The sequence below is a fragment of the Prunus avium genome, chromosome 1, assembly GCF_965620075.1.
Source record: "Prunus avium chromosome 1, drPruAviu1.hap1.1, whole genome shotgun sequence".
NCBI lineage: Eukaryota > Viridiplantae > Streptophyta > Magnoliopsida > Rosales > Rosaceae > Prunus > Prunus avium.
This window is the reverse complement of record NC_142284.1, coordinates 12,847,754-12,859,266: the sequence shown is the minus strand read 5'-3', so window position 1 is coordinate 12,859,266 and position 11,513 is coordinate 12,847,754. Positions and strand designations below refer to the sequence as shown.

At 35.4% G+C, this 11,513-nt stretch overlaps 2 protein-coding genes across 3 annotated transcripts; one reads left to right on the top strand and one right to left on the bottom strand.

Moving 5' to 3' along the window:
* Window positions 1-3,789: 3,789 nt before the first annotated feature.
* On the bottom strand, window positions 3,790-8,094 carry RNR2A (ribonucleotide reductase 2A). 2 transcript variants are annotated; one of them, XM_021950808.2, is made up of 10 exons: window positions 7,776-8,094; window positions 6,670-6,830; window positions 6,432-6,480; window positions 6,197-6,323; window positions 5,386-5,451; window positions 5,149-5,265; window positions 4,769-4,931; window positions 4,554-4,624; window positions 4,253-4,302; window positions 3,790-4,177 (listed from the first exon to the last, which is right to left on the bottom strand). In XM_021950808.2, the coding sequence occupies exons 1-10, from the start codon at window positions 7,948-7,950 to the stop codon at window positions 3,936-3,938; spliced, it is 1,221 nt and encodes a 406-aa protein (XP_021806500.1). In that variant the 5' UTR covers window positions 7,951-8,094; the 3' UTR covers window positions 3,790-3,935. The 2 variants fall into 2 exon arrangements, with proteins under 2 accessions (XP_021806500.1, XP_021806502.1); XM_021950810.2 differs by lacking the exon at window positions 4,253-4,302 and having other exon boundaries at window positions 7,776-8,092.
* Window positions 8,095-9,018: 924 nt separating this feature from the next.
* LOC110750466 (endo-1,3;1,4-beta-D-glucanase-like) lies at window positions 9,019-11,481 on the top strand. Its single transcript, XM_021950807.2, has 7 exons — window positions 9,019-9,279; window positions 9,532-9,553; window positions 9,892-10,018; window positions 10,179-10,269; window positions 10,372-10,461; window positions 10,531-10,631; window positions 10,947-11,481. Exons 1-7 carry the CDS (start codon window positions 9,132-9,134, stop codon window positions 11,085-11,087), a joined length of 720 nt encoding a protein of 239 aa, XP_021806499.1. The 5' UTR covers window positions 9,019-9,131; the 3' UTR covers window positions 11,088-11,481.
* The last annotated feature ends 32 nt before the right edge of the window (window positions 11,482-11,513 follow it).

The following is an 11,513-nucleotide window of genomic DNA, read 5'->3' as shown; positions in this document are numbered from 1 at the left end:
TAAGATTCTCATTAACATCTCCATTTGTTGTGAGCTGTTGCTTATAAATAAGAAGATGCCAGAGAATTAATGAATAGAAGTGATACTTTAAACTACAATGGGAGCGAGAAATAATTTCTCGAACACCACCAAAGTGCCATGTGGATTTAAATCTGAGACTATTTACTTGCAAATCAAAATCATTTTTTTTAATTAAAAAAGTCTATTTTTTTTTATCGAAATCTTTTTTCACTCCCTAAATCAAAACCTTTTTTTCACTCGCTAGACCCATAGTTAGTCATGTGTATAGTCTAAAATATCGACAATATCGAAGAAATATCGAGGATATTATCGTCTTTTCGGGTCACAGATATTTCGGAAAGTATCCATATACATATCGTATAAATATCGATAATATCGATATCGATAATTTCACTCACACTTTAGCAATATTTTGTCAAAATATCGCTATAATATCGAAAATATCGATGTAATGGAAAAAAAAAAATTTAAAAAAAACATAAAGCACAAGGGGGAAAAAAAAAGGGATTCAAACCCTTGCCATTTCACTCCTCCAATGCCTTAACCACTATGTTGCTTAAGTTTTTGTGATTATATGCTAAAATATGTATATTTATATTGTTTTGTTTTCAACAATTACATGCAAAATTATTTTGGGGGTTTATCATTTGATGACTACTCTTCACAATATACTTACTTTACATATAGAGATGATGAAGATAGTGAAAATTTTGAATCTCATAAGAACTTTGTGTGATACTAAGTCACTCATGTATCTTACCATGCAATGTATAAAGTGTAAAATATTGTAGTAAATCATTATATATAAATTATTATTGTGTGATTAATCTTTTTTAATTAATTACTACATATTTTCTACACTTATAGTGTTTGTCAGCTCGTTATATAATCAACTTAAATCAGTTAACCCATCATGCAATGCATTTCCTTCTAATTTTTTGTGATAAACTAATAGATAATTGATTGAATAACATCCTCCAAAGTTTCAATAAAAATTTCCAAGTTTTTCTTACAATTTCCGTGGTTTTTATTCAATTTTTATTGATATCGATAATATCTCGATATTTCCATAGAAATTTTCGTGTTTTTAAACTACCGATATTTCCGATACCATCGATATTTTAGACCTTGATCATGTAGTTACTTTTGCATTAACCAAGATTGACATGTTTCATTTAGATAAGATGAGGGTTAAATTTGTCATTTTGACATTTTTAAGATTATCTTGTACTTACAAATGTTAGAGCACTTTCATGTCCCACCAATGTATTAGATCAGCTCAACTTTTCAGTTGGAACTAATCAAGGGGTAAAATGTAATCTTACTATTGATCTTTCTCATGAAGAGACTATGGACCCATCCACAACCTGGCCCACTAATGATCACCAACCCATAAGCTCCAATGGGTTGCCACCAGGAGATCCTAAATTATTATTTTTAAAATATTATTTTTATACTAAATATTTTCATGGTTCATGGATAGATGATAGATCATTAGTGGTTAGGGTAGGTGAGGGATAAGGCCACAAGCACAACAAAGATGATAATATCCCCACTAGAGACTTTAGAGTTGGTCCACCTCCAAGTGACAAAAGTGGCAAATAGAATTGTCATATATTAAGATTGCTCTCAGGCTTTAGGTATGGGAAGGTAAAGAGGGTGGTCCTTCTTTCTTCCTACTTTTCCTTTGATTGGGAAGCTCTTGCTATGTATGCTTTATGCATATCTTATTATGGTTAGGTAAGCACTAGTGCCTCCATCAGTTAAGGCCGTTTAGCCACTTTGAAATGAGAGATATATAATTAGGGCCATTGCTGTTCTTGGATAATCTCAAAGTCTCAACTAATATGGTTCAACCTCCCACAACAATCCTAATTAGAATAATTCTTCATGGGAGAGACGGGATTATATGCTGTGTGGGGTTAATGAGAATCCAATTAAGGCAAATGAAGAATAAACGTCATTTCACATTCTTTCTGATGCCCTAATCGTGTTTATAAAGCACACAATATGAGGAAAGGAAAAACTAATTAGGGAATTTTAAAACTTTTAAGATGACTGTCACATTAGAGGCCTTAAACAAAATCTTTCAATGACTATCATACTTACTCTACTTGTGTTATAACATGAATATTTATTTATTAATAATATACCATAAGTACATGAGGTATCGATTGTGTCGTCTATCCACATTATAATGCATGAATTAACAAGACAATGTCCGAAAAACTAAAATATTTCTCTAACTTATGAGCCAATCAATGGTATTCTATTGGGATAGATATGACTTACGAGAAAGAAAAAAAAGGTGAGGTTGGTGAAATGGTCCCAGTTATCTGAGCAACCGCATCATGGGAGGTTCAAAGTTGTTATGATCTGATTTGAAGCTGGTAAAGTGGGACAGGTAAATAGTTAACGAAGCCACACCCACATGGATCATGATGTAAATTGCGAGGTGTTGAAAATAATCGAAACATTGATTAACTTTATTTAAAAAGAGTACTTCATGATTCTGATTCTTTGTCTTAATTAAGAGGCATTATCATCTTTTCTATAGACCATACGGATTGATCCAAGTGTGCCTCTCGAAAGACGTTAGCTTACCACCAAAACATGAAAGCGGCCAAGGCAAGCAAACATAAGAAAGGAATAAAATTATGGAGCTACAAATGAACCCTTTTTGATTTAAAATGAATAACCCGTCACTTTCTCTTTAAATTTTGGTGCATGAATGTTGATGGGGTACCTAATAATTACTAGGAAATTTGGATAATACAAAAACAAGCGTAGAAAAGGAAAAAGAAGGTGGATTGTTTGGTACCTAATTTTAGTGCCCTGATCACCTCAAGCAGACGCCAAACTGAGAGAGAGAGAGAGAGAGAGAGAGAGAGAGTGCCTGCTTTCTGTCTATTGGGCGTGCCATGTTGACCAAGTTGTAACATGGAGAAAGCAACAAAAGACTAATTGGGAGCATTAGGGTTTGTTGTTAGGTTTTCAATGTGTCTTAAAGTGAGTGCCTTTAGCTCATCTTCCTTTCATCAATTCAACAAAATTTAGTGACAAATACTAGTTGATCGTCATTTCAGGATAATGAGGAACAGTTCATCCTAGTGCTAGTGTTGGATTAGCTTGCATATAACATTAAGGTGAAATCAAATCAACCTTTCCAAAACCGACAACATGGATCATTTAGATCCTTATCAAGAATCCCCAAAGAAGAAAACATAAGCTTGTGGATATGGTTGCTTTTAAATTAGCTTAGGCATAGATTGTGAATCTTGAGGTGGATTATGTTTAAGCATCACTCAACTCTAGCCTAATCCAAAAGACAATAAACATCATTTTCATCAGTCACTCTCACAGAACTATGATTGCCTATGGTCTGGAACCAACAATATGCTCCTGTCACCTTTTTTTTTTTAAAGAAAATTTTCCGTTCTCTGAGAGGATGCTAGCACTAGTCGCGCGTGTGCCACACTCATCAATGGTTAGCAATACATCACACGCCGACGCGCAACTGAAGCTTTCACATCTCTTTTTTTCTATGCAAACCTCCATAAATCCAGATCCCAATGGTGAAAAACTCATGGCACCAATCGTAGGGAAAAATTGGCAAGGTAGCTGGTATGTATCTGCAGACACACGCAAGTACAGGCATGATTCACACAAAATTGGCAAAAGGGTACCCATGCCACACTCATAATGCTAATAATCATCACAGCACTGATGAAAGTAGCAGATGCATGCATCATTTTGCAAACACAATGATGAGGTTGAGATATGATGCACATTTCACATTTTCCACCAGATTATAATGAAATTTTAAATTATAGATACAAATTTCTTTACTGATAATGACAACCACCCCCCGAGCTAAAGACGGCTTGGCATAAATTAATACAACTTCAGTTAGACTATGACATTATATATATTCCTTGAAATACAATATACAAATTGAGGGCACAAAGAAGAGTGACAAAATTTGGATTCCAAATCCGGCATTTCAGTACAATGCTGGAGAAAGTTGCAACAAATTGATGACTAGAAGTCTGCGTCCATCTTGAAGATGAAATTCTTTCCACCATCTTGGAGGCCTGACATAACAGATGCTTTTTGATAGTCACCCACCCTTCTCTCAAAAAAGTTCGTCTTTCCTCTGCAGAAAGAAAAAAAAACAAGATCAAGATCAAGATGCCAAACTAAGTGGTAGGACATTAAGCTAATGACTGACCATTCCTACTATCCCACATACTTTGATAGGATGCCACCGGCTTCAGTTCCCTGGAGTTTTTCCCAAGTTTATATTTCACATGGTGAATAGTTAAAAACAGAGAAAGTTTATTTCTAAGTTTCCCTATCCAATGCAGTCATAATAACCCACCAATCCAGTCATTAGCAGCAAATAGATAAATAATTAAGACCTTACAAACCCAGTGAAATATTCATGCAGGATGTTCACTTGTAAATTATCAGTCAACCAGTTCTAAGAATAGATTAAAGCAGGCATAAACCACATTCTCAGAAATACTCACTGCAAAGAAATAAACTCCATCCAATCAAAAGGATTTTCCACATTGTACTTCCTCTGGTACCCTAATGCAACCTGGAAGGTAGAGTATATTCTATTACATTCATATTGATATGTAACACTAACAATAACTATAAAAATTAAACACAAACTCCCCTAATTCCCTAGGAATTAAAGAAAGAAAAAAAATAAAAGAGGAACAAATCATCAGAGATATACCAAGAGTCGATCAGCTACAAATTTTATGTACTGGCTCATGAGATCTGAGTTCATGCCAATCAATGCACATGGGAGGGCCTCACAAACAAACTCGGTCTCAATCTCGACAGCTTCATGTACAATGCCATGAACTTTTTGCCAAGGCAATTGCTTCCGTAACAAACTGTAGTCAATAGCAACAAAATAACTTTCTGTCATTTGCTTATTGAAATTATTTTATCAAATTTCTTGAATTCCCTGATTTTGTGGGGACAAAGAGTAATAAATCAAGGATTTTGGCAAGAAACTCCCTATAAGTAACCATTATCTTTTTCTTACAACCAGATGCGATACTCGAAATTCAAGAACCCTTAAAAAAGCTAAAGAAAAACATGAATTACCTGTACAGAAGACAAGCGAAATCACAATGGAGGCCCTCATCTCTGGAGATAAGCTCATTTGAGAATGTCAAACCAGGCATTAAGCCCCTCTTTTTAAGCCAGAATATGGCACAGAAGCTGAGAACCTCAAATGAACAATAAACAAAGGGCAAAAGGTGAAGAAAAGAAAAGAAAAGTTGTATCAAGCCTCATGACAAAAATCCAAGAAAGAAAAAAGGGTATGTGAGTGCACAGTACCTTCCGGAGAAGAAGATTCCTTCAACACATGCAAAAGCAACAAGTCTCTCTGCAAATGAATTGGAACTGCACATCATGCAGAATAAGAAATTGTTTTAGGCAACAGGTTCCTTGCTTTTAATCATATAGAGAATATGTATGAACTACAAATGAAGCTTGATGACTACAATCAGCTGGTCTTAACAACGACAACTTTTAAAGTTGCAGTATGCAGCAGATGGTACGAAGTTCAAATATAATGTGATATTTACATATGATACAGCAGAGCTCTTAGTTTTGTTAGAAACTAAATATTTTGTTAAAATACATAAATTCCCAATTAGATATAATTTTAAAGATGCCTCCCCCACCACCCATCCCATCTCACTTCCCATGCGCAGAATCTCCTCTTTAGAAAGACCAAGTGTTGTATTCAAAAATTGCAGGCTGTATAACTTTTGTCACTCCTATATGCACACTTTGAACCTACAGACACAACATAGATATCACACAGGAGGAAGTTCAAGTTACTGCATATGTGATTTCCGTTTGATAGAAATGGCCCTCCTACACAACTCAAGACAAACAACCCATTCTCTACTCAGGCCATATTATAACGTTGAATTTTAAAAGTACTAAAGAACTTCAAGGTTAACACATCAAGTACATGATTTTACAAACACATTTAAACATGATTGCATGTATCATGTACAAATGAGTCCAGCCATACAAGAAATATAATCTCCTTTATTAGCAATTATAAAGCATTCCAAACCCAAAGATGTGCCATCTTTGCTTATACCAGGAATAAAGAAGAAGAATGTACATGTACCTGTGTATCCAATCCAACGCCCACTTAGCCTTCCTAGAGACACAAGGAATGCTTTCAATTGCATTGAACAATCTATGTTTCTCCATTGAATCCTTGATATATGTCTCCAAAAGCAAGCTGTACATCTCTGATGATAGACAGCATTTAAAAAAGGAGCAAAGAGAAAACCCCTTAGGCAGGTGGCTCCATACACTACAAATAGAGGAAACAACAGAAACCATGTTTAAAGTTCTACCAGAATGAATATTCTCCATTGCAAGTTGAAATCCATAGAATGCCCGAGCCTGAGAAGAACGAAAAGCCTTAGTGTTAGTTGGTCAACTAGGAGAAAATAAAAATGGATTTTAGTCTAATTATGTGGCAAATCATCAACAGTTCAAAAATTATAGGGTGAAATAGGAGAGAGGGAAAATGTTTTGGGAAATTCAAACACTCTTCTTCATATAAAGAACAGATCATAGCAGACAAATCACCTCTGGAATCTGAACATCGTTTAGAAATCTTGCAGCCAAATTCTCCAAAACAATCCCATCAGATGCGGCAAAAAATGCCAGGACATGACTTACAAAGTGCTTTTCGGAGTCAGACAAAGCATCCCACTGCTGTACATCCTGGGAGAGATCAACCTCCTCAGCTGTAAGCCAATTAACATGTCATTAGGACATGCTGTGGTAAAGACAAAAATGAAACTACTAAACAGCAGATACGAAATCAAGCGACTGAAATATAGGCCTTATGTACACATTCTAAGCATTAATTCAACCACGCCTGCCGAAGACTAGATATGCCGAGCAGAATTGCAAAAGCTCATATGTTCAAGATTGTAGATTCAGGATTCTCTGAGCAAGGCACTACATGCTAATGCTATTTACCATGGGCACAAGCCAAGTAAATCACAAGCACTGCTACCCATTTAACTGTATCTGACATCAGAATACCTTGGTCTTAAGAGGTCATATTGCAGTCAAAATTTGCAGCCGCCAATGGGTTTGGATTTACGTAAGGCTTTATTATTTATTTTTCATGCACGATTCCATAAATAACCGAATGTATAATGTTCTTAGGAGAGAGAACAGAGGTAAATAAAGCATAAGAAAACATCAAATGTGCTCCCTTTCAGAGAGACACAGCAAATGCCAACAAGTATAGTCTAAAGTAATGTTGGGGACCCAATAAAGGAAAAAAAAAGATACTACTTTCATGAACCCACCACAGTAACAAGTCCAACAACTGCAAAACCCAACCGAATTTTGAAATAAAAGTATTAACAAATCCCACTTCAGATTTCTTTTGAATTATACTCTGAAGTCCAAGGAAGCATACCTCCATTTCCAACCCAGAAAAAAAAAAAAAAAAAACAAAAATCCAAACAGGGCAAGAACCAAGTTGTCAAAGTACAATTCCATGTGAACATGTTTCCACATTAAAAAAAAATATATATCAATGAAATTGGAGAAACCAACAGATACCCATTTCAAAACACACAGCGATAAACAAGAAAACACCAAAATTAAAATGAAATATGAGAATCTTTCTTCTGTGTTTTAAAGACATATAAAGAGGAAAAATGAACAAGTACCAGTCCAAAAACTGGCCATAGCCTTCTTGTACATCTCCCAGACTTGCTTGTACCTAATAGGAAACATACAAAACCTCTCAGATTGCTCCATTAATATTGGCTCTTGCTCTGTTTCTTCTTCATGCTCTTCTCTGCCATTTGTAGCTCTCTCTATCCCATTTTCCAGAGAACCCATTTTCGCTGGGCTTGTGGGTTTAGAGAGAAACCCTACAAAAACCTCCACAGGAGAAACACTGACGAGGTTGAATTTGATGGGATAGCGTATCAGACAAGGCCGGTCTCTTATGCTCCGGATAGATTTTATTTATTTATTATTTATTTATTTATTTAGTTCTTTTTTGTTTGTTTTGGTTTGGTGTGCATGGTGGTTATTGGTTAATGTCTGGGACTCCGCTGGACTATGCGACAGGCTCGGAATTTCTACATTTTACGACGACGTATTGGAAGACGGTTATATTTTGGCGGGTTTAGTTGGATTGGGCCACTGGATTGCAATATGAGAACTGGACTATAAAATCTTAGAACCCAACTAGCTTGGGTCTTTGATCCAAAACTCAGTTCAGCGCATGCTTTCTACTGTTTCCCTAAATACACGAAATTTTTTCAAATGTGGGTTAATTGGTAAAGGTAGTAGTGAGTTTGGCTTCTTGAATTCAAGTTTGAATCTCTTCTCTATGGATTAAGTTAAGTTAGAGTAATTTACACTATCGCTTAAAAAAAACTCAAAAAAGTTTATTATTTTTTGGTTGTGTCAAAACCGTTTTTATATGTTTCATTTTTGTGGGTGTTTCTTTTGACCAAAAAATCCTAAAATTTTCGAAATCTGAGAAGAGTATTCTGAATGTATCCCAGAGTTGATTCTAAGATTTCGTAAGCTGAGGTAAACTTTAAAATGACACTCTTCTACAAAATAATTGTTTTTTTTTAAATTTTTTTTATAATTAGCTGCAACTATATTACACAGCAACTATATAGTCTAAACTATAAGGGAGATGATTTCTCACCCACACACTACCAAAGTGTTAAGAAATTTGAACCTGAAACCACTGGACTAAACCTTGTTGGCACGGCAACAATATTGTTAACATTTGAATTTACTACTCTTTTATAGATTTCATATGTTACTAACATTAAATTAGCATATATTCTCTTGTACTTCATAGGCCAAGCCGCCACGTCATTGGCCGGCAGGACATGTTTAACTAACCCGGTTTCTTGTGCTATCTGACATAAGGAATGACGTTTGTCAGTTCAATCAGATGAGGTTGATTCTAAGATTTCGTAAGCTGAGGTTGACTTCAACTTCTGCTTCTCACTGTCTGAAACTGAAACACTGTGAATATCTCAAAGTCCAAAATGTCAAGTGCTGAATGCTTCAAGAACCCACCAGCACTGGGCTCAACATCTGGAGAAGGGACTCTCCTAGAACTTGGGGGACTTAAAACCTACCTCACTGGCCCAAGTGAATCCAAGCATGCCATCCTTCTAGTCTCAGATGTTTTTGGTACCAACCCATCAACATTTTCTTCATTAATCTCTGTTACATAAGTTGATTTTTATTCTTCTTTTTTAGCTTAAATTTGGAAAGATATGGGAGTGTGTTTTTGAAAACAATGATGGGTTATGAGTGAATTGGTTAGAAGAAACTCTGTTGATAACTGGGGCTAATAGCAGATTAAAAGCTAGTTGGGTTTAATACTAGTGGTTTTAAATTTAACAACATGTTGGTTTGCTTGTTTTTGTTATGTTTTTGCAGGGTATGAAAACCTAAATTTAAGGTATGGTTCTCTTCTCCCCAATTATGTCAGGGTCAGTGGTTCTACTTTATTAATCAATAAAAATGATCAGATTCATAAAAGAATGCTTCTTTAGGGACAAGTTATAAAATTGACTGGTACTTCCTTGTTTTCTAGTAAAGAATTATATTAGTCTGCAATCTGCATAAAAGTGCCTTACTTTGACAGAGAAGCAATATATATGAGGGTCTTTGAATCACCCCCCTTAATCAAGATTGCCATTTGAGTTGGGTCTCATTTGTCCTGATATGATAGATATCTGTAGCCATAGTCATTACTTATTCAATGAAATGAATGTTCACATTGTTTGCTCTGGAAAGGAAACTTGCGGATAAAGTTGCTGCAGCTGGATTTTTTGTGGTACTTCCTGATTTCTTTTATGGTGATCCTTTTAATCTTGACAATCCGCAATTTGATCGAGAGTCGTGGCTTAAAGCTCACAGCAGGGTAAGCCTCTTTCTTGATAGAAATAGATACAATCTTTGTAAATGGCAATTATGATCCTTAGGAACAAGAATCAAGAAAAATGAATTATACATTTATGGTTTACAACCAAAGCAGAAAAGGAACAGTTTATATATTGGTTATGTCTTTTGGACTGCTTTAGGAGAAAGGATATGAAGATGCCAAACTAGTGATTGCTGCTCTGAAGAGTCAAGGCATTTCTGCCATAGGAGCTGCAGGCTTTTGTTGGGGAGGTAATTAAGCTTTTTAACTTTAGGGTAAACTAGTTGTCTATAGAGATCAAAGAGTGGTTTAGCTGATAAAATGTGGCTTTCATTGCATCACATTTGCTTCAGGGAATGTGGTGGTGAAACTAGCAAAGATCAATGACATTCAAGCTGCTGTAATTTTGCACCCTGGTCGGTTGACAGATGAGGAAATAGTTGGTAAGTTTTCTTTTTAACCTCATCATCAGAACTAGTTGTTACCAATTAATTAGCAACATGCTCGTACAGAGGTTAAGGTTCCTACTGCAATATTGGGAGCTGAGATTGACAAAACTTCACCCCCGGAACAATTGAAACATTTTGGAGAGATTTTATCAACTAAATCTGAGGTAAGAATCCCTCAGAAAAACTACTCATATTTACTTTGGTACTGCTGGCTTTCCTTTCCAGCATCTAGATGATGCCTAGGTAGCATCCTGGAGTTTCAAGACTTAAAATTGGTACTCAAAAAGCCTTTGTTAAACAAGAAAATAGAATCATCTCTTCCAAATTCCAATTTCTGTGGAAGTAATAAAATAAACTTTCTGCAAGTTTTTTTTATCTAAAGAAGTTATCTTTTTACATCAGATATTCATATTAGTTTTGGCTTTTACAGATTCTGCCTTTGGTGTCAAAATTCACTCTATCATTTATATTGTTTTCAGTTTAATAGCTTTGTGAAAATATTTCCTGGAGTGGCTCATGGATGGACAACAAGGTACAATGCTGAGGATGAATCAGCAGTCAAGAGTGCTGAAGAGGCTCATTTGGACATGTTAAATTGGTTTACCAAGTATGTCAATTGAAAAAAGTAGTTGGTACTCAACTACCAATAAGAATTTACAACTGAGAGATTACAACTATTGTAGCATATATATAGATGATGAGCTTTGAAGCCTCCACCACTCTTGGGCCTTGGCAAACTCTGTTACTTCATGACAGAGTTGACATTTGAAGATGTGGGCAGGTGGGTGAGAATAAAATGATGCATTCACAGTCTCTCTAGGCATTTCTTATAGTTTGATTGGACTGAATAATAGTATATGATTGTGTATGTAACATTGAGACTGAGCAGGTAGTTTGTACTGCCAGCACACATAGCAAATGGTTTGGTTTGTAAAATCATATTTGGAAAGTTCAGAATGAGCCAAAAAAAAATCTACCTATTTCACTTATAAATTTTAATTTTTTTTTTTTCAAGGTAATGAAATTCATAATTTCTTTCTCTTGAG